The 27,804-nt window shown below is 51.8% G+C and overlaps 1 protein-coding gene across 1 annotated transcript in view; it reads left to right on the top strand.

The window, feature by feature from the left end:
* LARGE1 (LARGE xylosyl- and glucuronyltransferase 1) overlaps window positions 1-24,976 on the top strand; it is a 488,867-nt gene extending 463,891 nt beyond the window's left edge. Inside the window, exons 12-15 of the mRNA XM_072973425.1 lie at window positions 2,744-3,022; window positions 17,216-17,362; window positions 20,799-20,994; window positions 23,379-24,976. Of these exons, the coding sequence (XP_072829526.1) occupies window positions 2,744-3,022; window positions 17,216-17,362; window positions 20,799-20,994; window positions 23,379-23,576 (820 nt within the window). The 3' untranslated portion in view covers window positions 23,577-24,976. The remainder of the gene's footprint in view (window positions 1-2,743; window positions 3,023-17,215; window positions 17,363-20,798; window positions 20,995-23,378) is intronic.
* The last annotated feature ends 2,828 nt before the right edge of the window (window positions 24,977-27,804 follow it).

Raw genomic sequence — 27,804 nt, 5'->3', positions numbered from 1 at the left:
CCTGGGGGTCCTGGTGTCAGGCCTTCCTCTTGCCCATCATGAGCTTTCCCGCAAATCACCCCTCCCTGAGGCTGAGCTCTTTCTTCATAACAGCGGTATCATCAGATGAAAAGTCTCCAAGATTCTTTCCAAACTGATAATCCTATAGTTATAGAATTAATCTTTGTCTCTTGAAACAGTCTTCCTTGGCCCAGGCCCTTGCTGGGCCAGGCGCTTTTTCCTTCCTTCGTGAGAGATCAAAGAAAGATTTGGCACAAAACTTAGTGTCAACAAGAGCTGCGCGGGGACTTGAGGGGCGGGTGTGGGGAGAGACAACCAGGAGAAGGATGGAGAGCACGGGGGATCATGGAGGGAGACCCCCAGAGAGACTGGGGAGGAGGAGGAAGGAAGAGAAAGAATCGGACAGCCAGAGAAGAATGCATTCCTGTTTGGGGAGACAGGCGACGGGGACATCTTTCTCCACCAGAAACCAGTTCCTTTTGAATCGTGGTCTGGGTCCCGGGCACTGGCGTCAGGCAGACCTGGGAGTGAGTCCAGCTCCTCACTTGGGAGCTACGTGACTTAAAGGAAGTCGCTTCACCTCCTGGAGCGCCCTCACCTGTAAAGCAGGGATGAGCATCTCCACTCTGTCTGTAGCATCACTGTGACTGTTTAAAGTGGTAACAGCCAAAATGTGGCCGGCACGTCGTGAGCCGCAGATGAATGGTGGGGATTTATTGCATCGTGATCGCATTTTATGTATTATCATCATGATCGTGGACCTCAGTTTGTCACCGGTGTTCGGGTCCTGGCGGAAAGCTTGGTTCTAAGGGAGAATAGAGAGTTTGGGGCTGGTGGCAGGAGCAGACGTGGTTGTGCCATCATTAGTTTTTGCTCACTGAGTTTCCACGAAATATCGGGCACCCTTTCGTGTAATATCCACGTGGATGTGATGTTCGTCACAGCAGCAGCACCTCTCTCCTGAGAAACCTAAGTGCTCTGTGTCTCTGTTCTCACTCTAAACTCTTCACAGAGGTGGGAAGACGGGCTGGACCAGGTGGGGCTTGCTCCCTGCTTGGAAAACTCAAGACACAGAGTCAAAAACCACATCACTGGGAGAACCCACAGCAGAGGCTGACCTCTCATCACAGCCCCACGTGCCTCCGACATCCCGCTCCCTCCAGCAGCTCTGACGTCCACGTGTTAGAAATGATCCTTGCCCTGTCCTCTCCAGATCTCAGAGAATTTGTCGAAACAGCTCTCTCTTCCAAGTTCAGGGTCCTCCCTCTTTGCAGACAAGGAAACTGAGGTGCTGGTGGGATAACTCAGCATCCCTGATTCTCGGAGCCCAGCAGAAACCAGGGCCCTCGTAGCAGAGGCTGAACACAAATTTCATGAAATCAAGCCTTGTGGTGAATGTAGTGCCGCTTTAAAAACTGACTCTGGTCACTTTGATGAACAAGTGTCATAAAGTATGAGAAATGGAGGGCATTTTAGCCTGATGAATATCTTAATCCTTAGTGAAACAGGAAGCCAATCTAGGCAGTACCCACTCACAGAATGAGAGGAAACTGAACGTCCATCACGAAAGCCATTGACACAGGACAGGTGTGCCCATTTTCTTTTGTTTAGAAGCGTGGAAATGCATGAGGTCTATTTCCTGGTAACTGTCCGAATAAAGTGGGCCTGCTGACCGGGAGGCCGCTGATTCTGTACCTCTTGCTGGGTAGGGGAAAAAAATTGAAACAGGCTTTTGCTCTTTCTTAACCATAGATTTTGTGTACCAGGCACTTCTAATGCCTCTGGGGGAGAAAAATCTTTATAGATTCCTCTTGAAACATTTTTGCAGGACCTTCTCTGTTGGACGCACCTCTTGTTTTTACTTTGGGCTCCATTCTTCCCCCGCTCTCCTTGGCGCAGCGCTTCTCAGGTGGCCTTGCCTGGCGCTCTGGAGCAGTAAGGGCTCTGAAAAATGAAGACACCGTCACTCCAGGCTCACTTTTGTCCCCAACATTCACTTTTTCTTCCCCTTCCCTTGGCCAAACACCCAGTAGTACTTTCTTCTCACTATCTCAGAAGTCCTGTCTACACACATTTGGCCCAAGTTCGAGAACCAAAGGGGCCTGGACACCTAGAGCCCCAATTCCTTGATTAGGAAGATGGGGGGAAGGACAGCGGGGGCACAGGGTTTGGGGGGAGAATTCTGCAAAGTGTCTGGAGTGTGGTAATGAGTCGGTAATTGTGGTTATTATGACTCTTGTTTTTACTGCTTATTTTAATGCTCCTTGTAACTCACGGCCTTGATTTGGCTAAATCTCCTACGGCTGGTCCCTGCTTTAGGAGCGCAGTAGGGCTACTGTTCATCTTTGCTGAGACAGAAGGAGAGGTAGGGAGTTTCAAGCTGGAAGGGGATCTTTACATCATTTAGTATATTCTTCCCCACCCGCTGCGGAAAAGACGAGTCTGAAAAGAAAAGGCGTATAGTGGGATGTGACGCTCAATGTCACATCAAGATTTTCACATTTAGCTGGAAGCAAAGACTAGTAGCAGAAAGGTGAGTGTTTTTGTGCTCATTTTATAGGCAAAGGAACTGAGGTTTGGTGATTTGCCCCCATCACACAGTGGTTAATGTTTAGGGCAGGGGTTTGGATTTGGAGCTGGCTAACGAAGAGCTGAGGGAGATGGGGGTCTCCCAGGAGGCTAGCGGATACGCGGGTGATGCGGGGACGCCACGCGGGTGCGTCACGTTTCCCATCTCCTGCAGGCTCCAGATGCTCGAGGCCATCTGCAAGCACTGGGAGGGCCCCATCAGCCTGGCCCTCTACCTGTCGGATGCCGAGGCCCAGCAGTTCCTCCGCTACGCGCAGGGCTCCGAGGTGCTCATGGGCCGCCACAACGTGGCCTACCACATCGTGTACAAGGAGGGCCAGTTCTACCCCGTGAACCTGCTGCGCAACGTGGCCATGAAGCACGTGGGCACGCCCTACATGTTCCTGTCCGACATTGACTTCCTGCCCATGTACGGGCTCTATGAGTACCTCAGGTGAGGCCGCGCGGGGACGCAGGCTGGGGCGGGGCGGGGGCCAGAACTCCCCTTAGGGTCGCCGTCTAGTCCAACGCCCCGCGATAAATGGGGCAGCCGGGACCCAGGCAGGGACGATAACGGGCCAAGTCCACCCAGAGATGACGGCCCTTGACTGCCGGGTTTGGAGGACCCTTAGGCAACCGCACATCTTCATCTCTCTGATGAGCAGACGAAAACCCGGGTTTGCCTCCTGCAGCGGCAGCGGCAGCGGCAGCGGCAGGGCTTGGTCTAGGAAACAGCTCTGGTCTCCCAGTCTAATGCTCTCTCTATAGCGTCTATGAAAACAGATCGTCCCTCATCCAGTTTTGGGTCAGACTACCTTCATCTAACCCTTCTAAAAGATCACTGCCTATTCTGTAAAACGAATTGAGTGGTGGTGGCAGCTAACATTTACGGACGTGCTTGCAGAGTGCCGGGCACTGTTCCGAACATGTGCTGAGCAGGATTTCAGTCCCTCCCCTTGCAGTCCCTGCCACAGGTGGTATTGTTATTATTATTATATCTTTATTTTCCCAACGGGAGACTGTAGGAGGGGGATGGGGAGCTGTGATGCCAGGGCTGCTCACCTACTAACGTGGGACCCGGGGTCCGCTGGCCTGACTCCGGGGTCATGTGCTTAATCACTCTGGCCTCTGCCTCTGGGGTGCTCTGTGACCCTTTCCAACTCTCCCCATGTGGAGAGGCGGGCATCCAACAGCTGGAGCAAGCTCCCCACTTGTGAACAGCCTCGATGGCTGTGTGGGGAGAGGCATTATTATTGAATAACAAATCATCCAGACTGGAAGGGGCCGTAGAATTCATCTAGCCCAAAGGTCCCCACGCGAGCAAACTTAAATCACAAGATGTAAATGGCCAATGTTCTTTAATCTTTTATCATTGTTGTCAGTGTGAGTTAGGTCTGCTCCCAAGTGAGTGCCTGCCTGCCTGACCCAGGTACCATGAGGGGTGGTTTGCACAGATTAATTGTCCTGCTGGGACCACACTTCCAGCCCAAAAGACAGGCATGGTTACCAGCCCTCCTTTTATTGTGGGGAACAGTGAGGCCCAGAGAAGCAAAGGAATCTACATTCTCGGGCTGCTCTAGGATTTGAGCCAGTGTCTGGAGGACCCCAGGCCTGCAGGCCGCCCTGTACGCATCGTACTTGTCTGCCTGCTCTGGGGTTCCTGACTGTCCCAAACAGGGCAGGGTCTGAATTCTTTCTCTCCAGTTCCCTTGCCCTTCCCACTTCCCTCCTTCCGTGTGTGTTCCTGTCTGTCTCTGTCTCTCAGTCTGTCACTCTCACTCTTCAAAGAGCTTCTACAGGAGTCTCTAAACGTCTTGCACTCAAGCCAGGGCACGGGTGTGATGTGAGCTCCATCTCTGCCCTGTGTTCTCCGTCCACTGTCCAAGTCAGCTTTCCTTCCGGGGTTATCTTGGGATTTCAGAGCATCAGCCTCTCCCCTGTGAGCCGGTGGAGTCCCTTCCAGCCTGTCTCTGTGAAGAACAGCAGGTGATCGACCCCTGGGCAGCATAACCCCCAGCCAGGGAGGGTGAGAGGTGGCTTCCCAAAGAGCCTAGACTGTGGCACGGAGCACCAGGATCCCCAACTCCTGACCCTGCGGGGCTCCAGGAATGGAGCGGTCCTCCAGCTCCGGCTCCAGCTGGGCCTTGGGATCCCAGTGTGTGGAGTGAGGGTGCCCCCGTGTGGCCAGAGGGCGCTCCCAGCCCTGGATTCCTGTAAATTCTGAATGGTCAGCAGTTTGTGGGATGATGACAGAGCTCCCAAGCGAACAGGTGGTGGGGGTGAGGGCTGCCCCTGACCTGGAGGAGAGAGGCTTCAGGGTTGGAACCCAGCCCATCCTCCACCCTCCCGGGGCTCTTCTGCAGAGCACTCGAGGAGACTTCCCTCCAGCTAGTCGAAGGTGAATAGCCCCATCTTAAAAGTCTGTGGTCTCTCCTCCCCCATCAAAGACGATTTGATTGTCTTGCCTCGGGGGCTTCACGATGTGAGAAGCATGGCACGGGATCAGGCTGTGTTCTGTGCTGTCTCCCTACGTTTGATTGACGGAAGATGTCGTTAACTGCCTATCGTGACCTTACCCACCGCGAGGTAAGTGGTATTGCCCATTAGTTAGCATTTCCTTCCTGCAGTCACCTGAACTTTGAGTTGGTCTCAGCCATCTTATCACAGGAAGGTGTATGGTTTCCCTTGAGCGTTTTGAAATACTGCGAATTGCCCCGAACACTCCATTACTTTCTTCCCGGGCCCTGTAGACGTGCAGAGGCCCTGAGTGGAGAATACCTGATTTTGTCCACTTCTCAGTTACGTGCACATGTGCTTAAGTGCCCAGAGAAGTGAAGTGACTTCCCGTCTAGAGTGAAAAGGTAGTGGGACTTTCGGAGTTTTTCTTCTCTTCCATCCACAGTATCCATTTGCTTAGTGGATATTCACAACTCATCTTAGGGACCCCCGTATCTGTGAAGCACATGGGATCTGTGAATTCCAGAGCTTTAAGCCAACAGGAATATTTAAGACACAGATTCTTTAGCTACTGTGAGTGGGGTGTCCCATCCCAGTGTTATGAACCTAATCTGGGGTGGAGGCAGTCTGGGAAAGGATGGTCTAGAGAGATCTAAGTGGAGACCTGAAGGCTGAGCTGGAGTGAGCCAGGAGAGGGGGGTGATGTTCCAATAGAGAGGTCCATTCCAGGGAAGCAAGGTGGCCAGAACCCTGATGGGGAGGACAGCAGGAGATGATGTGGCCAGAAATGTAAGCCAGGTGGGTCCCGCAGGACTTCTCATAATATGCTAGGACTTGGGATTTTATGAGGCAGGGCGGCCAATGGAAAGTCGCTGAGAGAATGGCTTGATTAGCTGTGCATTTAAGGAAGGTCATTCCTGCTGCATCAGGGAAGGATCGCAGTCAGTAGGGCTAGAAGAGATGAGTTAGGAAACTGTTGCAGTCATTCTGGTGCGAGATGCTGGAGGCCAAGTGCATGGAGCAGCAGAGACAGGTAGATGGACCAGAGAGAGATTCTGCAGTGGAAATCATTAACTGTCTGCAAAGGAGGCTGAGCTTTGGAAGGGAAGACAAGGAACCTCTTTCAAATGTTGCCACCTGAGACTTGCAAAAGCCTGTACCTGGAAGTCTTTGCCTACTTTGGTCTGTTTCTCATGCCAGCCCCTACTCTTGGTTTGGTGTACCCATGTCCTTCCTGGTTTGAACATGATGTCATGGCATTGACTTTGTGTTTTATGGTGGACAGGGCATCGGCTGCAACCCAGGAATCCTGGCTCCCGCTTGCACCCTGTGCCGTAAGGAACTGTGTGACTTCCAACAATCCTGTTTATTTCAACCTGTGTCCTCATTGTAAAATGAAGACATGGACTTCTGTCAGGAGTCACAAACCTACATGCTTGCTGGGGCCAGGACCTTGGCCTAAAGGAGCCAAGAATAGGAGACCAGAGCCCTCATCTCAGGCAGCTGCCATCTGTTCACTGCAGTTGTGGAATCATTGCTCTGGAGAGAGTAGTGGGCCAAGGTCTCTGTATTTTTCAAGAGGAGCTAGAAATCTAGATGCTCATGTTTTGGTTTTTAGTGTTGACAAGTAACTTCTTAAAAAAGAATTCAAACAACTGTTGTGCCAGATCAAGCATGTCTTCAGGATCAATGGAACCGTCCCACCCCAACTCCAGACCAGTTTGTGACCTTTGACCTCGTTCATTGCTAGGCGCCAGAATTTTGAGAAGTGGTAAGGAAAACGATTCTATCAGAAGTCCCAAATAAGCATGCGCTGTCCTTTATCATAGGCACATAACCATATTGGCTCTCCATTGGCTTAAGGAAAAACTTCCCCTGTGAGTGGGTGGACTTGTTTCTGATCCAGACGCTTAAAGTAGGTATGTTTGTGACCAGGGTTACGGTGTTGGTTGGGATGTGGCTCAGAGTAGTTTGCGGTGGCAGCTGTGAGACCCCCCACCCCTCACCCACCCAGGGCTCCTGGAGACTGACTTCTTCAGCGTGGATATCCAGCAAAATGCTCCACCCAAGCTCTGTTAAAATATATCTGCTAAAAATGATGATAGTTGCAATTTATTGAGCCCTTACCTTGGCCAGCAACCCTGCCAGCTGTTGGTGTAAATCAGCTCTGTTCCTCACGCCCCTCTATGAGGTCAGTGTTATTACAGATGACCGGACAGACGCCCCGGAGAGGTTAACTGTTGGTGTCAGCAGGGGAAGGTGGGCTCCCCTCTGCAACAGCCTGCTCACTAATGGAAGGGGCTAGATCCATCTCAAACCCCAGGATACCGAAGCAGGCCGACTGGCAGCCCTTTGACCAGACCCCCCAGACACTTGCCAGTATCACTTTTTTTTCGGAGCCTACTTGGTTACCAAAAAAAAAAAAATCAGCATCAGAGCCTCCCTGCATGATTGCTTAGCAACCAGCTAATACTATCAATTGGAAAATAATGAAATCAGTTATATGCATGGACATAGCTACAGAGTTTCACTCAACCCTCCCTCCCACCCCTTCACCTGTTTCTTCTAAAAAATGAGCTTGTCGATGTGCAGCTTTCACTCTTGGTTTCAGAAATGTCAATGGAGATTCAGCAGGTGTGGCAGAAGTCACGCAGACCTGCACTGGAACCCAAGTTTTGCCACACTTGTCCAGGATGTGACTTGGGGAGGCTGCCTCGGTCTCCCCAGTCCCGTTTCCTCAGTTAGTACAGGGGCTAATAGTAGCTTCTTGCAGGGGTAGAGTCGGTGCTCAGCAGGGGTTAATTTTCTGTGCTTTGCTCCGTTCACTGCACTCTGAACAGTACTCCTTTGCTGGGCTCCCGCCCATGACCCTCCCTCCACCCCCACTGCGAACTCTGCCACCTGCCACACAGCCTGATAACTTCCAGTAACCATCTCAGTTTTTCTCCCTATGAAATAAGAAACTATATACCCATATTCATCCCAAAGAATACTGAGTGAGCACCTGCTGCGTGCCAGGCGGTGAGCTGGCCCCAGAATCACCCAAACCCACATTTCAACTTGGCATCTGAGTGCATGCTGAGTACTCCTTGCTCAGCATTTATGTGACCTTGGGAAAGGTGCTTAACCCCTCCAACTGTCTCCATCTATAAAATGGGAATCATATTATTTCTTCCCTCTTAAGGTTCTGGAAAGATCCAATGTAATACAGTATTGGGAAAGCAGCTGGCACAATGCCTGGAACATTCTACATTCCAGGGGTACACATGGTGCGTCTGTGCCGGGGGCTGGGTTCCTGCTGTCCAGGGGTTTGCCTTCCAGGGGGCGCTCCAGCTGCAGCTGCCGCTGCTGTTCTCATGATCCATCAAGATACAGTAAAAGATAAAGGATGGAGTAGCTCAGAACAGAGACACAAGACAGAGCAGCTCAGATACATGAGATGACTCTGTGTGGGAGGGCAGGAGACGCCTTGAAAGTAGGTGATGGCTGAGTGTGGGCTTCAAGGAGTAAGAGGTGTGAGGGCGTGAAAGACCGTGGCATGTACCCAGGATGGCAGAGGCCTAGGCAGCCCCCCTCAGCTGGGACTTCCCGCATCACGAGGCTGGGGCTGGTTTCTCGCCTCTGACACTAACCCTGCAGAATCTTCATCTTTGTTCAGCACTCGAAGCTGTAAACCTCTCTGCTTTGCTAACGTTGCGTGGCTTTCTCGGGGACACACACACCATGTTGGTCGAGACTGTATCCTGACAGTGTACCGGACTGACGCATTCCATTTGTCTTGTGTTCTTTCCAGGATGCCGTCTACCCTCGCTCCCCCGTCATGTCCCCTGGGGCACATAATACCTGCTCTATAAATACTGATTGAATGAGGGCAGAACTGTGAACAAGGCCAGGGACAGGTGGCGCCAAGCGAGGCCGACTGGCTGCTTGATGAGGGACATGACCAGGTGGCATTTCCTGGTGTGAATTCATCACTTTAATTCTACCGTAACGTTTAACATTTATCGAGCGCATACTATACGCCGAGCACCGATCCAAGCTCTTGCGCCTGTATTTTGTTGTTTAACCTCTGCACGGTTCATTTAACAGGTGAGGATGCTTCGGCGAAATAACATGCCCACGGGCACAGCATTGCTAAGCAGACAGCTCGCTCATCCTGGGCTTATCCAAAGGTGTTCTGTGCTTAACCTGTTAGCGATCCAGCGGCCGGATGGGCGCATCCCCACCATCATCATGCTGGCCGAGACCATACTCACAGGCTGCATTTATCGAGTGCATTCTCTGCATTAGAGAGCTGTCTTCACTTCCGCATGAGATATTCCATTTAATCTGTACAAAACCCCACAGCCCGGCTCCTGAGAGCATCCGTGGGGAGACTATGACACAAAGATAGAACTTGTTGGAGAGTGTGAGGTGGTGAGTGTCCAGGTAGGGCCCGAATCCGGGCAGGCTGCCCCACTGCGGAGCTCAGGTTGACCACCCCCCTCCCTAGTAACTGCCCAGCCCGCAGCCCACCTAGGGCCAGCACATGGAACGCTCCCCGATGCATAGCCATGATTGCTAAAAGTCTGGGCGGTGGGTAATTAAATCAGGTTGAATAGAGATGTCGAGAGCTGCATGTGAGCCTGACGTAGAACACAGCTGGGAAAATCACCTTTGCCTTTGTCTTGCATTCGTTTGCCCTGAAAGCTCATCCTTAGCTTCTCTTTCCTCCCTGCCCCTCCCTGCCGGACAGCCTCTCCCTCCGGAGGTGTTAATGTCCTCAGTGTGGGAACTGCCCAGTCTTGCTGGGGCCCGGGAGCCTCCCGGCTCTCAGATGGCCCTGCCCATCTCTGACCACATCTGTGGTGTCCGCCTTGCGGTGACACTCCCTGTAGGTGGCCACATCTCCCTTCTTTGCAACACTTGGCTGTCGTCCCCGCATACCTCCTGGGAGCCTGTCTTCTGGGAACTCATTTCCTGTGCAAATGGAATGGAATCTGAGCAGACCGTGTTACCTGGCCTCAGCGGGCAGGGGTGGGAAGACAGGGCTGGGACGGGCTGGGACCCACTGGGCTTCCAGCTGTCGACGCAGATGACAGGCACAGTTTAGCTCTGCCCGCTCCGCCCTCTCCGCCTGAGATAGGTTGCTCAGTCCCGAGAGGTGTTTTTCAGACGATTTTCTCTTGCTCTGGTTGAAAGTCACACTTCTCTTTCTTTGAAGCCAGGCAGAAGAAGGGGAGGCGGGCTGCCGGAGACCAGGGGGCTTCTCGGGCCACACACAGACTTGCACGTGCACACACGCCCTTCCCTGCCCTTCAAGGTCATTTCTACCTGTGGCCTCGTTCGCCCTGCTCATGTTCTAAGAAATTCAGTTCCCCCAAATCCTGCATGCTTTCTTGCTTCCAGAGCTTTGCAAATACCTCGAACCCCCTCTCCTGACTGGCTAACTCCTGCTTCTCAGTAGAGCCCCGCTGTACACCAGAGACCCCTGCACGTCTGTCTCTGTCCCTGACCCCCGACCCCACTTCGGGCTCTGTCAGGGCAGGGGTTGTATCTGTCCACTCTGCTCCAGATTCAATATCTATGTCTGGCTTCATCAATATTCACTAAATGATGAATGTATTATCTTAGTTCTCTTAATAACCGAGCCTGTGAAGTATTTATTATCATCAAGATAAGAAAACAAAAAGCCTAGAGCTAAAAAAAATTGCCTGTGATTACACAATTAGTGAAGTGGTGGGGTCGGGAGGGACTCTCCATCGTCAGATGAGTGATCATGCCCTTCCTCTCACTGCTCAGCCCCTCTTCAAACGGGCGTCCCCTGCGAGACACCCAGCCTCACGTGTGTTGAAAATCATTTCAGTTGGCTCCTCTTGAAACGTCAGACTATCTGGCCATCCCACATGGCAGCGCCCGCATTACCGCAGGGGCTCCTGACCCGTCTCCCAGCCTCTCCCCTTGTGACACCGCCGTCGGCTGTCAACACAGCAGTCGAGCGAGTCTTCTAACACAGAAAACAGATCGCCCACTCCCCAGCTTAAGGAGTTTGTGTTAGTCTCCTGTTGCTGCTGTAAGGACCCTGGAAAGTGTCTCGTGGAGGTCAAAACCAAGGTGTGAGCAGGGCTGCGTTCTCTCGGGAGGCTCGGCGGGAGAGTCTGTTTCCTGGCCGTCCAGAGGCCACGTACATCCCTTGGCGCATGGCAGCATCACTCCAAGCTCTGCTTCTGTCATCCCATCTCCTTCTCTGGCTCTGACTCTCCTCCCTACCCCTTCTAAGGATCCTTACTATGACCCTGTGCCCACCTGAATAATCCAGGATAACCTCATCTCAGCATCCTTAAGTGCATCAACAGAGTCCCTTTGCCATGTAAGGTCAGATACCTGCAGGTTTCTGGGATTCGGGGGTGGATATCTTTGGAGGAGGTGGGAGTTCTGCCCACTGCACCCTTCGGTGGTCTCCAGGACCCTGCGTGAGCTGCTCACTCCTTCCGTCCCCTAGTGCCTCTCTGGCCCCATCTCTGGCTACATTCTCTGTTCCTTATTCTGCTCATGTCATTAGGGCCTGTGCCCTGGCTGCTTCCTTAGCCCAGAAAGCTCTCGCCCCAGATCACCATGTGACCTGCTCCCTCACCTACTCAGGTATTTGTTTCAATATCCTCTTCTCCCTGAGATCCCTGCCTGGACCACTCTAAATTTACAACCCTTTCCCCACCTCCGGCATTCCTGACATCCCACATCCAGCTCCATTTTCTCTCAGCAGCCCTCACTTTCCAGCATACTGTGCGAGTCACTGTTTGTTCTCATGGGCTGTCCCCTCACCCACCCACCAAAATGTCAGCCCCACGAGGACAGGGATCCCTGCCTGTTCTCCCGACCAGGGCACCCCAAGTGCTTCAGCATTGCCCGGCACAGAGTGGAACGGTGAGGAAATGAACCAGTGAGGGGACTGAGTGGGAAGGTCCCGCCTTTGTGACCGTGGTCAAGCTGGCCCGAGAAGGTGGGCTGCAGCTTGGCTGATGGCCAACCCATACCAGGTGCTCATCACCTGCCAGGCCCGGAGGAAGCACCTGACCTGCAGGAACCCACGCGAGCCTCACAAGCACCCTCTGAGAGGAATGCTGTTAACCCCACCCCCACCTTTACAGACACAGACACAGCGGAACAGAGAGGTTAGGTGATCAGCCGGGCTGCAGACCCCCGCCGCCCAGCCTCAGCCCTCATCCTCACCACTGATGAGGTGATGTCACAGGGCCTCCTTGTGCCTGATTTCTCGGAGACACTTTCTCATAGTCTCTTCATGCCAGGAACCTGGGCTCTTTTCCTGGTGGCAGAGACCCGCCTCTCGGGCAAAGGATGGGGCTAGAAAGAGAGAGAGGGAGGGGGTGTGTGTATGCACACAGGGCTGTACACACGCAGCCAGCAGCCTGGATCGGTCTTGGGGTTTGGTCATTTTAAGCACCGGGAAGCCCAGCTACCTCACAGTGTGCCCTTGCGCACTGTTTCTTGCACTTAGCGCTGAGCCCCGTGGAAGCCTGCGGTCTCTGCCCGCACCCTCCCCCTCGATTGGCTTAGGAAACCTCGCCGTCCACTCACACACCCCTGCTGCACCCATCGGGTTTTACCAGGTAGGAGCAAAGAAGGCTCTGAATTATCTGCATCCTTGAGATAACTGAGGAGAGGCTGAGGGGGAAAGATGCAGAGGAGCGGAGAGCGGGGGACTTGAAGATCGTCACGGCCAGCTCGCGGGTCCGCCCGGTCAGCTCCGCCGGGCTGGAAGGGATGGAGGTCCCTGGCAGGAACGCCTCAGTTGTTTTTGACACGAAGAAGGACTCAGGGACCTGGCTGGAGCCCGAAATCTAACAAACTCTGTTTCCCACAGACAAGCAGGCCGGCAAGCCGGAAACCGGTCCTGGTTGTATGCAGTTGGTGGCCTTTTTGGAATCCCTCCCCCGCCCCCGTTCCCTCGTGCCAGGCCCACCCCTGAGCGGAGCCAGGAACGGGGAAGCAAGCTCGTTTACCCGTTACTCTGAGTCAGACACTGCGTCCAGCTCTAGAGGGATTGTTTCCTTCCATCCTCACAGCGATTCTGGTCAATAAGACGGGAGCATTATCTCTACTTTACAGATGGAGAACCTGTGGCTACCAAAGGTTTGGCGATGTCCCCAAGCTTGTAAGACAGGGTGGCAGGCTGCACTAGAACCCAGGGCTGGCTGCCTCCAGGGCACGGCGCCCCCCCACGGTGCCTGCAGGGTTCTGAGTGACTTCAGTAGGTACCTAAGGTTTCTTTTAAGAAACCTGAATCCTCAGCCCAAAAAGATTGTAGTGGGTTTGTGGATATTTTTGAAAGGGTCTTAGACAAGGGCAGTGTGTCAGTGAGGATTCTGCAGAGAAGCAGAGCCACAGGATGGCTGGCTGGGTGGAGAGGAAGTTGTTCTGAGAACTGTGATGACCGGCAAGTCTGAAACCCACAGAGCAGGCCAGCAGGCCGGAAACTCAGGCAGGAGTTCTGTGCTACGGGTTTGAAGCAGAATTCCTTCCCTTCCAGGAAAGCTCAATTTTTGCTCTTAAAGTCTTCAGCTGATGGGATGAGGGCCACCCACTTTATTAAGAGTAAGGGCTTTGATGTAAAGTCAGCTGATTCTAAATGTAACTCACATCCACAAAACACCTTCACAGCAACATCTAAGCGAGTGTTTGACCACCCAGCTGGGCGTCATGGCCCAGCCCCACTGACACAGAAAATTAACCATCACAGGCAGCGACCATCAAGTACTCAGCGCTCCATGTGCGCCAGGCGTCCCACCAAGCGCTTCCACACGCACGCGTGCTCTTTCTCATCAAAATACTTAACACACGCGCGAACTCTGAGACTCAGAAGTGACTTGCCCAAGACGAGTGGTGGAGCCAAAGCTAGAAACCCAGTTTGTCTGGTCACTACTACATGAGACTGCCTTCCAGAATCTTCTGTGTGATGACTCTGGATGAACCACTCAGAGAGAGCCGCTCAGCCGGTCGGAGATGGCTCCCAGTCGGGCTCTCCCACCTCGCCACACTGCCCCTGGGCTCCCAGAAGATTCTGCACTTGAAACACTCCATCCCCTGCAGGGCTTGCTTTCCAGGTTAATGGTGGCCGCCAGCCTTGCAGCCCTAGGTGGTCAACAGGCCCCAGCCGGGGAAGGATATGCGAGCGGGACACGGTGCAGGAAAGCGCAGGCTGCCGTTGCCACCTCAGTGAACAGACGTGCTCAGAGTTGGGGCCCTGCAACCACTTTATGGCTGAAACGACTTCATGGGGGGGGGGGGCGTTCAGGGCACCAGTATCAAAACCTCCTTGAACTGAGGCTGAAATGGACCGATCTAGTGACAAATCCGCCTTCGCAGCAGTTTGCGTTTCAGTGAGATTAAAGGGAATTTGCAGAACGCGCTCCAGAATCTGACTCCCTCTGCAGAAGGAAATAAGGCTTTCTAGGACTCGATTTCATAAGGCATGCTGCCGACTGGGTCTGCTGACTCTGGGCCTGAGATACACTGGTGGTTTGGTCGCAAGCAACCAAAACCAGTGCTAGACACTTAATTAAAATGAAAAGAAATCAAAGGGGATAAATTCCTGCATGCTGTATCTTACAAAAGCAAAGCTGGATCTGGAAAACCACTACTCGAGACAGTAATTAACCCCGGGCAGCTCCCGACCCCCCTGCAGCAGAGCTTCAGAAGCTTCTGGAGTTCTGCTTGATGTTAGTGCCAGTCAGCTCTGTGATCTCGTGTCTGCATCTGTTCAAATTTCCAGGAGAGAGAAACTGACGTGCTCAGCCTGAGTGTCTACACCTGAGCGCACGGCCCTGGCCAGGGCTTCATGTGGGACAGCAAAGATCAAAGCTGCCCCCATGTACCAGGGCCATGAGAGAAGGAATTATCTTCTACTCCAAGAAGTGGCTTCTGTAATAACCTTGATTGTAATAGTAATTTGAGATTTACATAGCTAGAGACAGCCACGTGTAGACTTCCGTATCGAGAGTGTGTGTGTGTGTGTGTGTGTGTGTGTAGGACTTGCCACTCCCTTCCATTGCCTCCCACCTATTTCCAAAGCAATCAGATCTTAAAATAATTAGCTGCAAATGCAGTCTTGGACCCCAATTTAGCGTCTTGAGACATTTAAGACAAGAATGTAATCACCAGGCAGGAGGAAGCTTTGGCTGTTTCGTTCCCTAGCACAGTGCCTGGCACAAAGTCGGTGCTTGGTGATTGTTGAATGCATAACCCCTGCCCATCAGCCCTGGGACACCTTCCCTCCTCTCCCCAAGGGCTTTGCCATCTTGATCCAAGGATCTTCTTTAGACCCCTAAGTCCCATCCCCAACACCCATGATCAATAAATAAGGTACAGACCTTTTCCGGGGGGAGGGTGACCAGCCCCAGCTCTGCCCGTGTCTCATGTAGGGTTTATATGAAAGAGATTGCCTGGCTGTGGACGAGGGAACCTGGGGTGTTTGAAAACCATGAAGTTACTGTCCAGAGAAAGACAAAGAAAGAGAGGAACGCAGGCCAGAACAGTCTGACTCAGACCCCTGGTCCTCCCACCGGCTGAGTCAAGCTCACCCAGGTCCCATCTTGGTCTCATCCTTTATGGAGCTCCCGGGAAATAGTGGCCTGAGGGCCGTATATCACATGGTATCTAATTAACTTAAGCATAATTGTAAAGAGTGGACTACAGACGATGCTTGGAGGACTCTAATGTCGACTTCCAGTCCCTCTCAACCGGCGCTTCTGCACGGGGAGCTGCTGATCGCTTCACCAAGGGTTGTTTCAGAGACCCATCCTGATTCCGACCTGCTCCAGAATCCCCCCCCTCACCACGTGTTGATACCAAACCTTGCGGTGGTTCTCCTTGGGCTGCCACTCTGTTCTCGTCCCACGCTGGCCTGGATCAACACAGTGACTTCCTTGGAGCATGACTGCTCCTTGCAGACCAGCCCCGGCCCCTGTGTACACACAGGCTCCAAGTTCTGTTGAGCAAAGGGACTTTGAGAAGTGACAGCAATAAGCAACTGTACGGCTACAGAGGGCTGCTGCCTCCAGTAGTTTTGCAAAATGCCTTCAATGCCTGCGTTACCCGGGGAGACTGCTTTCTCCATTTCAGAGATAACGAGCAGACAGCCTTGGCTGGCCTGAGACCCCGAGGGTCAGTGGTTGCAGCAGGACGCCAGCATGAAGTACCAAAGCCATGGTCAAAAGAGATCCTGGAAGAGCAAGCCAGGAAACAGGACAGCACTGCAGTGTGATAGGGACCACTTGTTGCTTCACGCCTGCCGTGTGCTGGGTTTACCTCCCAGAATTAGAATTTCTGTTTACCTTGTCCAGTCTCTCCCGCAGCTCAAGAGGGAGATGTTATGGCCCCATTTTAGGGAAGCACCTGAGGTCGGGAGAAACTAAATTCCTTGCACAATATGGCCAGATTTCGACAGAGCCAGGATTTATTTCTTGCCTGTGTTTATGCCAAGCCTCATGTTCTGTGACCCTTCTGGCCTTTCTCCCCTTTAAATGATGGCCACAGAGCTGGGCAATGGCAGACAAATCTGGAAGGCAAGAGCTGGGTCTCCCAAGAGCAGAGGGCCGGGTCCAAAGGCAGGAGTGAGTGGGAGGATGGAGACCTTCCCACCCGTAAGTGTGATACCGGGGCTGTACGTGCAGGATGCGGGCCGCGCGGGCTCTGTCTGGCTAGTTTGAAAGTCCGAAATCTGGAAGAGTCAAAAGATTGAACAGTCGCAGAGAGGGGACCCACAAATGCCCAGGCTGGTCATGATCCCATGAAGTAGATAGATGTCCAGCCCTCCCTTGTGGCCGGGGGTGGACTAGGAGTGTGTGGTCAGCCCAGTGGACCCAGCAGACTGCTCTCCAGTGAATCCCCGACACCTGGCTCCTGCACTTGTCTCCAACGGGCACATACTGCAGAAGCGAGGGAGGGTCCCGGCCCCTCTGTCCACTCCCCAGGAAGGCTCCGCCGTCTGGCCCAGAGACAGCGGGGCGCTCTGGTGGTGCTGGACCAGCTGCCTGGCCTCCCAGGGCCTCAGTTTCCCCATGTTTGAACCGAAAGGCTGACTCGGGCTTTGTCTCCCACCCCTCCCTGTGCCAAACACCTTCCCACCCTGGCGTGGGGAAGGCCTTCGCCTGGCAACCCCAGGACCATGTGTCTGCCTGCCGTCTCTTTCCAGGAAGTCTGTCATCCAGCTCGACCTCGCCAACACCAAGAAGGCGATGATCGTCCCCGCATTCGAGACGCTGCGTTACCGGCTCTCTTTCCCCAAGTCGAAGGCAGAGTTGCTGTCAATGCTGGACATGGGGACTCTCTTCACATTCAGGTGAGCAGCCCTCACTGGCGCCCCCCTCCGGGGGTGCCCGAAGCCCTTTGTCGCCAGCGTTAGGCCACCTTAAGGCCAAGAAAAGCACCGCTGGCCTCAAACTGTGTGCTTGGCACAGTCTTTCTCTTCCCACCTGCCACGTGCTTTCTGTACACTTGCGACAGAACTGGGTCCAGGCGGAGGGACAGGAGTGCTGGGCGGGGGGTTCAGCTCATCTCCTTTTGTACTTCCCTCAGCTCAGGTTCTGCCCCATCTCCCAGCTCTTGAGTCCTCTCTTTGGTTTGCTTGTCCACTCGCTCATCTGGTAAGTGGGTTTCATCATGTGAGCGCTGTGGTGGCCGTCTGCCTTTTCCTTCCTTCCTTTTTTTTTTTTTTCCTTTCTTTGTGAGCGGTCTGTTCTCCCAGGTCCTCAAACCTGGGCCGGGCAGCTGTAGCTTCAACCACTCAAGTCATCAGGGTGACTCCAAGTCATCGGCGGATGCAGCCACTGTGGAAGCTGCCTTTCCTCTTGCCTAAGTGACAGTCTCGAACAAACCCCTCATTTTCCTGGTTTCCTAGACCCCTAAGTCCTGCACAACCATCTCAGAGGAATTGTCCTGCCTCCTGTCCACAGTGCCCAGGGAGTCGGTACGACTGCACAGGTGGGAAAGGGTTCTGGCTCCTGGGGACAGGCTGCCAACACTCAGTGTGGCACCCCTGCAGGAAGCAGGAATCCTGGGGGTCTCCTGGCAGAGCAGTCCGAAGGGAGAGCCATGTCTTCCATCAGCTCCTGTTTTAAAGAGAGGCTTCCATCTTGAACAGTGTGAGAATGGCCAGCACTCCCTTTGAGCTAAAAAACATACAATTCTAGGCAAGCTGAATTTTATTGAAAAGATCACAATATGAAAACTTCGGTTTTCATACCATTAAGTTACTAGAAGCTTCTAGAAGGTTTTTTCAAACAGACATTATTTTGTGAAAATATCTTTATAAGATAGGTTATTCATTCAACAATTCAGAGATGATCCCTTTTCACCTTTCATTCAGATAAAGAAACTGAAGAGTTGAGGGTCCTGGAGGAGCCAGGACTTAAACTCCAGCCTTCTTTCTCCATCCAGAATTCTAGAAAGTAGCCTGAAAGAGTTAATACCCCACCAGCCAATCCTGCTTTCTTTTCGGAAAGAAATAATAACTATCACTTACTGAGTGCTTAACACATGTCAGGCCCTGTGATCAGTCCATTAAATCCTCATCACAAATCCTTGAGGCAGATACATTGTCCCCATTTTACAGATAAAGAAACTGAGGCTCTAAGAGGCTAACTGACTGTTCCAAGCCACACAGCCAGTCAGAGCCTGGATTCAGCCCAGGTCTGAGGAGCTGCCGAGCCTATAATCCTAACCAAAATACTGTCAGATCTCTGATCAAGTCCTGAATTTTCTTACCTGTGTTGAAGAGGCATGCAAAAATGGAGACTTTGGATGTAGCCTGATGACTGACCACCTGGCAAATTTCCAAGGCATCCTTCCTTCCATCTCCATCCCCAGGTGATTTAAGAACTCATTTCAAGGCCAACTTCGTGGGCGTGAGAGCTGGGGTTTGGCCTGCTGTGTACATGATTGCTGCTCCGGCCAACAGCTTGCCAGCCGCCCACGCCAAGTGCTAAATTACATACCTTCCCTCCGAGAAATTGCTTTTGTCGCCTTCCCTCCAAATGATGAACTCTTAATGCTTTCCAGCAGCTGGAACCTACTCCCCACCGCACCTGGAATGAGAAACTATCCACACCATCCACGTCCTCCAGGGCGGTGGTTCTCAGAGTGTGGTCCCTGGACCACTAGCATCAGCATCTTTCGGGAACTCGTTAGAAGCATCAGGGTCTCAACCCTCATCCCAGACCTGCTGGATCAGAAACTCGGCGGGTGGAACCTAGCAATCTGACTGTTACAAAATAGCCCTCCAGTGGATCTTGATACACACCCAAGTCTGAGCACCTCTGCTCAAAGCACAGTGCCCCAAGTCTCTTCTATACAGCGTCCTACAAAGCATGCCCAGGAAACCTCGCTCATCACTGGTTTTTTTGGGAGGCTGATGTTGATGGCCTCAGAGAGCAAGTCCTAGAGAACCAGTGTCGACTGGTCTGAAAGTAGGTTCCTTGGAGCAGTTTTCAGGCTGTGGCTTGTTTTAGTTAATGGCAAGTTAACTGTAACCTCCACTTGTTCTGTGCTGACCAGCCACTTGGTGTGCCATCAGTCTCCAGGGCTGAGCCCACAGAACCTGCCTGCCCACCCAGGGGAACAGAGCTGACCTAGCTGCCTCTGCTCTTTCCTTCTCTTCCTCCTCTTTTTCACATGAGAACAGGCCAAGAATTCAGGTTCTAGAAAAGGAGGACAAATAAGATGGCTATTGGTACCACTGACAGTAAGACCACCCATGAGTCGACATGTCTCGGAACAAACCAGGGGAAATCATGAGAATATCTTTATATTCTGAGGCTGTTACTGTGTATCAGACATCGCTCTAAGTATCCCACGAAGTAGGGATCATTCTCTCTGTGTTACCAACAGAAAGCAGCACAACCACAGAGGAGGCAGGTGACTCCTCTGCACCTGTCAAGGGACAGCGCAAACCCAGACAGGCCCCGAATCCCACCAGAACCAGTGTTTTTAACCACCTTGCAGGACTGGGTGGCAGGGAGCCGGCGTTTGTGGAATACCCCGCCCCCCGCCTCCCAGCACCGGGCCAACCTCTTTCCGCTTTCTCATTTAAGCCCCTCAGCAGTTCGCTGGTGGACACAGCAGGAAACTAAAGCCTGGTTTAGATGCTCTGCAGTCGGAGGTCCTCAGCGCCTAAGAGGTGGAGGTGATGTTTGAACCCTGGTCCAGTGGCTCCACTGTGCTGCACTCTAAACCTAATGCGTGTCCACCGCTGTCCTTGTGCCAGGCCAGTTCAGTGAAAGGTGTCAGGTGGCCAGACTGCCTGTTCACAAATGGAAAATCACCTCCTTCCTGGCCCGATTTTTGGACCACTCCCAACAACTCACAACATCCTTCTTTTTCACCCTTCGTGAATGTGGCATTACTCAGCCTTGTGTTGTCCTTCCACTGAAGTGACCTTGGTTGTGGTAGGAGCTGCTGAATTGGTGGAGTGGCAGGTTCCAGTGCCTGCATCCTCCCAGCCTGGTCACCTCCCCCAATAACACAACTTCCTGGAAGTCCACTTGCGGGCCAGGGACCAGCCAGCCACGCTGGATGGTTCTCTGCAGGTCCAGAGGACATCCAGCCTCAGTGTGAAGCAGCAAAATAAGGAAGCAGCCGCATCTCTGCCCAAAGCGGGGACACAATCCAAACCCCAGCAAGGGCTGTATCAGCACATACCTCTTTGTCCTCCAAACCAGCAGCATTCAGAGCTCAGCTCCTGTCCCTCCACCCAACGGCTTTTTCTCTGTATGTCCCAGGTACCACGTCTGGACAAAAGGCCACGCACCCACAAACTTCGCCAAGTGGCGGACTGCCACCACGCCTTACCGGGTTGAGTGGGAGGCCGATTTCGAGCCGTATGTTGTCGTGAGACGGGACTGTCCTGAGTACGACCGGAGGTTTGTGGGCTTTGGCTGGAACAAGGTGGCTCACATCATGGAACTGGATGCGCAGGTGAGAAGAGTGGAACGTTGGACCTCGTGCTCTGGCGGGGGAAGGAGAGGCTTGGATCTTAGCGCTGAAAGGGCCTTGGAGATGAGAAGGCAGGGACTGAGAGGGAACAAGATGTGTTCAGGGACCTAGAGGGGGAACGTGGCAATACTAACCCTCAGTGCTGCGGATCCCCAAACTCTTCTACCTTGGGTGAGAGTTGGTTCCCAGCCAGGACTCAGGCAAATGTGAGTGTCCTGGGACAAACCATTTCACCACCACCCACCTCATGCAACCCAGGGATGAAGACGAGCAAATGAGGACCATTCATCACTGGGTCTGTGAGTCACATAATTGACACAGAGCATTCTGGGAGTTTCATATCAGTGACACAAAGCATGCAGCTAAGGCGAAGCTACTGATTCTACCCTGTAACTGACAGACGGATGAGTTTCAGGCTGTATTTAATCATGAAACCTTTCATTCATTCAACTCATACTTGCTGAGCACCTACTTCAAAAGAAACCTCCTGCAGGGTTCTAGTAGGTTAAACCAGGGGTCTGCAGCGCCTTTTTCTAAAGGTCCAGATAGTGAGCTGGGAGGGCTTTGTGGGGCCTTCAGGCATCCTTTTCAACTGCTCAGCTCTGCCGTTGTAGTTCAGTTATAGCTGGTTTCTCAACAACCAATGTAGCTGTGTTCCAATAAAACTTTACTTACAAAAGCATGTGGCTGGCCAGACACACTGCAGCCTGGCAACCCCTGTGTCAAACAAACAGGCGCAAAGCTGACCTGGTTCAGCCAAGAGGAGGATGCCTGAGCCCCTCAACCCCACCCTTTGGTCTCTTGGAACGCTGTTCTCCAAGGCACCTCCTCAGCGCACAGTGCAAGTATTCCTCAACAGGACCATCCCAAAGTCAGGAGAAGCAATGGATGCTCAGTGCTGGCGGCCCTGAGAGTCACCTGGAGAACTTTCCAACAGTTCCAGGGTGTTTGAGAGCAGCCCCTGAATAAATATCTAGGGTTGCAAACCGGTGATGGAGATAGAAGGTTGTGGAAGAGTGTTCATGTTAAACAACAGAAAGCATGACCTTTAGTGTCCATGTTTCCAATAATCCTTGGGGGTGGTCCAGTGATGCTCACAGACAGAAACGCTGAGTCTGCCTTACCTTCTGCTGGAAAGAAATTTCGTAATCTTCGTGAGTCCGGCAGTATGGTGAGGCGAACTGGTTCCACCAGGTTAATTCTTCCAGCACTGAGACCTGGGCTTTTATTTGTTTTTAGCAGTTTTGACAGAACACTTGAAAATGTGTTGCCTCTTTTCCTTGCTTTGCTGTAGCACATGCTAAACATAACTTTACCCCTTCCAGTGATTTAGGGACATACACCCCTGAGAGGTAATCCAGCCACACCTACAGGGGCTAGTGGGATCGGAAAGGCTCTCTGTCCCCACATGAAGTGTCCCAGACAGCCAAGCTTCGGGAGTGCTTGCGTTTTCATTTCATGGTTTTTCTTAACTTCTTCCTCACCATCAACTGTCATTTCTTGCTGCTGTCAGCATTCCTCCATCTGTAACAGCTGCCTTTCCCCATCCTGATTTTTCCCTTGCTGAGTTGATTCTGATCTGCTCTGGGCTGCAAAACTAGATAACCAAGGCTTACCAGACATGCTGTCCGAAATTAGAGTACATGGATTCTGAGTACAAGTGTGCTGGTTCTCCTTTGAGTGACACATCCTAAATTTACACCCTCTATTTTGGCTCCTCAGAGGCCATTCATTTTTGATCTGAGTTTCTATATTCTGCAAAGTGGAGAACACCATTTGATGGTGGGACTTGTAATAAGGCTGTGTGGGTGGAAATTTGTGTTTTCGGTTTGTTGTTTGTTGGGGCTTTTTGTTTGCTTTGTCTGTTTTGTCCTTGATAAGCTTCAGTCCAGTGGAGTTTTTGTTTTTTCCCCCTCTTTCTTTTAGTGTCCCCTCTTTTGTACTAATCTGTCAAATCTCATCAAACTCTGTGAGAAATCACATAAACAGACATCATTTAATTGCACAAGAGAACCTCCCGTGGCTTGTGTCATTCTAGAGCAAACACGTGGGCGTGTAGTCTCATTTATCAAGAACCTGTTATGGGCCCTAAGCTCTGCCCAGCATGAGCCGTACATTATTGGTCATCTCGCAAGGTAGGTATTACTCCCTTCACTTTATAGATGAGAAAACCCAGGCTCAGGGAAGCCAGGTAATGTGTCCAAGTCATGAAGACAGCCCCGAGCTGTCCCCCTGCACGTGGTTGTGCTCTCCATGGTGCTGCCTTGTTTCTTGGTGTCACTCACATCATTCCTTCACTTAGTCAAGTGGTCTTCCGCCTGCGCATCCCTCATACAGGCGCTCACTCTGCTCTCATCTTCTCCCAGGAGTATGAATTCATCGTGCTGCCCAACGCGTACATGATCCACATGCCTCACGCCCCCAGCTTCGACATCACCAAGTTCCGGTCCAACAAGCAATACCGCATCTGTCTCAAAACCCTGAAGGAAGAGTTTCAGCAGGACATGTCCCGCCGCTACGGCTTTGCCGCCCTCAAATATCTCACGGCCGAGAACAACAGCTAGCACCGAGAGGCCCGGCACCAGGGAGACATTCTGCAGTGGGAGAGCCCCGTGCTGCGTGGGGCCCAGCCTTGAAACTCAAATGGAGCATTGCTTTTTTGGTTCGTTTTTGTTTGTCTCTTTGGCCCAACAGAGCTGCCCTCTCTACAGAGATCTGGGACAAGGATCCGGCCAGTCCCTCTCCGGCCCATGACCTGTCATTCCCAGAGTGTGGGAAAAACAGCCCATCCACATGGTCTCTCCAAGAGATGGGGCACAGAGGGGTGAGACGGAGCAAAAGGGTTATCCTTCCACAAAGCCAGATGACCAAGCAGGTCTTTAGGATGTCCTCATTGCTTTTAAAAAAGGGGAAGGTGGGGTGGGGGTGGGGGTGGGCAGCCATCCCAGGAAATAAAAGCAAAAATGTCTCTTCTTCAGAGAAAACTTTCTTCTTTGCCCTGAAATTTAGTTGAGTATCCCAGGGTAGGGCACACCAATGATCGGAACCAACTATTTGGCAAAACCCAGTGGGGACACTGTACCTGGCAGGACCTGGAGGTCGGATTGGTTGGTTCTTCATCCTCAAGGTCACCCTTGTTTTGTTTTGGGGAATTTTGTTTCTTTGTTTGGTTTGGGTCTGGGAATCCCAAATAGAAAACCTGATCTTTTAAGGCTCTGAAGGAGAGTCAGCTGCCTCGGTGAACATCCCCCTGTCAGCAGTGGCCCAGCAAGGAGGCCAGGAGTCCCGGCCACTATTTAAACATGGGTAGCCTTCTTCGGGATGATCACCGAGTGCCCCGGGACCCTGAATTCCCTACTCTGCAGGATCCAGGGGCGGTGATTGGGACTGTGGATATACAAAGACCAGCTGTTTCACAACCGGTCACGTTTTCTATTGGCTATGACTGACTCACGGGGAAAGGGCTTTAAAGGGACGGTTTCCATGCACGCAAAAGGTGCGAACCTCGCAGGCCTTTAGAAGAACTTTCATCGTTCACGCGAGCCCAGTCCCGAAGAGTCACAAGTCCACTTGGAGACCTTCGGGAAGAATGTATTGGGCTCCTGTGGTGTTGGCATCGGCTTCGCTGAAGCTGGGACGAGGTCACGACCTCAGGTTCCCTCTGCGACCCGGCCCAGGGTAGGCAGGCACCTTTGCCGTGACACAGATTGAGGGGACACTGGACTTTTTACCCATTTTCTTGAATCTTCGGTATTAATGTCGTGTTTACATTGATGAGAACAAGAGTCAGTGCCCTCCTCTCTGCCGGGCTGTGTGTGTCGAGTTGCAGTGTGACCAGCAAACGCTGCAGTCAATAAACGGAAGTCCCAACTGTTTCTTCCCCCGTCCCCACCCGCTCTTGTCAGGAGCTCCCGGACACACTGCGGTGTGGAGAGCAAAGTCGATAAATGGCAACTTTACACTTTCTCTTCTCCCACTGTGTTTTCTCCTCATTTGAACTTGAACCTCTTTTGCTCCTTGCTTGAGGTTAGATCTCACTTCATGCTCCAACCTGCAAAGTGTTTTCACGTTTTCCATTTAGCTTCTGTCTCAAGACCAAAGCCAGATGTTTCCAATACTCGATGTGGGCTAGCATGGTAAATCGCAGCGATGGTCCTGATAAATCAGGGAATGCCGGGGCAGCCTGATTTATAAGAGGCCCTCAGGGCACTCAAGTGCATGCGCTCAAATTTACTGAAAATTTTAGGAAAACCGTTAGGATGAATCCTCACATAGATCTACATAAATTTACATACGTGTGTGTGTATGAATCTATCATAGGCATACATTACATATATACAGCATTTGTTATTACAGAAGGCATACATGAATACTGTAAAAGTGAAGCATCACTAAAGGCTTCAAAGTCCATGTGGAAGTCCCCCTTGTCCCCTGGTGGGCGGAGCCAGCGCAGACCAGCTCACAAGGACTTCAGGTGCACGTCTCATTCCTACTCCTGGGTTCAGTGACGTCACCCACATAGCATGAAATCATCCACGATCGGAGTGTTTTCACCATGGAAACCAGAAAACACCACAAGTCAGGGCACCACCAGCCTGAGAGCCAGTTGTCACACATCCACCAGCACACCACAGCTCCTTCCTTCTCCCTGTGCACACGCACGTGCACACACAGGCACTCAGACTTCCTTCTCTAGAGAAGACCACTGCTAACAGACGCACTGATACAGTTTTTAAATTAATCACTACCAGCTACTTGAGCCAAGTGAAAATAGGCCAGTAGGCCTAGTTTCTCGGTGTGGAAAATCAATTTTCAATTCCCTAAAGCCTTTTTTTTAAATTTTTCACGGCCAGCCACCTGGGTTTCCCTTGAGTTTCTCTAGTTATAGTTGCGATTGTATAATGCATCATCCAAATGGGCCACTTCCGCGAATGAAAGAAGGTGCTAATTACTCTGAGACAATAGGTATAAATTGGAAGATGATGTAGCTTCACATACACTGAATTTATTAAAGCCGGAAACCAACAGGAAAAAAACCCTCTTTCCCCCAAAACAGGTGCCTGGCACCCTGAAGCCCCTCTCACTTAAGGCTAGAGCTCAGATATTGTCTGGGGCCCAAGTTCAACACAGAAGCTGCCAACCCAGTGGAGGCTGAGGTCTGCAGAGCCAACAGCATGAGTTCCCAGAACTTATGCTGGGGACAGCAGCTCGTCGCCAGCCCCCGCTCCCGTGTGGGGAGCTGCAGCCACATGGGCAGGAGCAGTTGCTACAGATGTTGACTCCTTCATATCGGTTCCCTAGCTTAAAACAAGCCTATAAATGGGGCGCACTGATGTTTTCATGCTTAAGTAAGCCAGTACCATCTCGGCTTTCAGCTGGAAGAAGGAAAGGAGTCTCTCATTTAGCCCCAGTAGTATTCAGTGTTCGGGAGAGCTGAGATTTACTGAGTAACCCCCATGAAAGGATATTTGGGTACATTAGCTCATCAACTCCTTGCAAAACAAAGGGGATATTACTGTCTATTGATGAGGAAACTGAACTCTGGGAAATTAAGTAACTTCCTCATGGCAGAACCAGAATTTAAATTCAAGCCTACTTGTTAAACCCAAAGCCACATAACCTGTCACGAGGCTGTCTTCCCCCATGAAAAAGGAGCACATATTAAATATCGGCAGACAAGAGTATCTGAACCGATGCAGGAAGGTTATGAGATTCCTAGTCCTCCTTCGCCATCCATCCAGTCACACACACAGCCTAGACAGCACCCTCTCCTCCAGGCTCCAAGTCTCGCTGTGCCCACGGGTTCTGAAAACTCATTTGAGACGGAACCTGGCAACCTACCACCACGTGTAGGCAGCTGGGATCAACTCTAGGGGGCGGTAACGGACTCCCCGAATGCTTCTCCTGGGTTATTTCCTAGATGACGGGGCACAGGTAGAGGGACTACGCTTCCAGCTCCCCCTCGGACCTCAAGTCAGCACACTGCTTCAAAGTGATCTCTCTGCGCTGAGCTGATTAACAGAGGACGTATTTGCCGAACTGACTAATAGCTTCTTTGTACCCCATCATGAAAGGACAGACCCTACTTTAATTCGATTCCTTTCAAAGACTCTACTGTCTTTGAGTTAAGGCCTCATTTGTGGTCACCAGGCCTTTAGGGAGCTCTGTGTTAGTGGGAGAAACGTGATTGAAATCCACTCTGACACGGCGCCTGCACACTCTTGGTGAAGACAGTCCGAGTGGCCATTTACTGAGCCAGGACTTCTATGGGAGTTGGCACCGACGGGTCCTCACAGCAACGTTATAATATAAGGAAGGCATTAGTACCCCTATTATGTAGCTAATGGAACCAGCCGTCTCGGAGAGAAATTACGCCACTTACCCAAAATCACACGGGTTGTTAATGGAGGGGCTGGAATTGGAACCAAGATCTGGCTAACATCAGAAACCAATGTCTCTCCGCTATATGCTGTTGTCTCCTCATGTGATACTGAATTCAGCTTGGCTGCTGTCCATATACAGTCATATCTTCATGCAGTTCATGGTCACAGGCTTTTTTATTCCTTACTTTTAATGCTAAGGGTTTATTTTCCAACTTAATGCCATTAGAGTTTAGGAAATGTTGGTTATCTACCAAAGGCATCCTAGGAAGTTTCAGTCCCATAGGATCTAGTGTTGGGGATACCAGAGTCTTTGTCCTCCTTCATTTAACAAAAATGTTCTAGTAAGTAATTTCAAGTTCAGTTTATAATTTCAAGGAATGATTGTTGAGATTGGAAGGAGACTAAGGGG

This window comes from Vicugna pacos, chromosome 12 (assembly GCF_048564905.1).
Source record: "Vicugna pacos chromosome 12, VicPac4, whole genome shotgun sequence".
NCBI lineage: Eukaryota > Metazoa > Chordata > Mammalia > Artiodactyla > Camelidae > Vicugna > Vicugna pacos.
The sequence above is the reverse complement of the archived record's forward strand: the minus strand, read 5'-3'. Positions and strand labels throughout refer to the sequence as shown.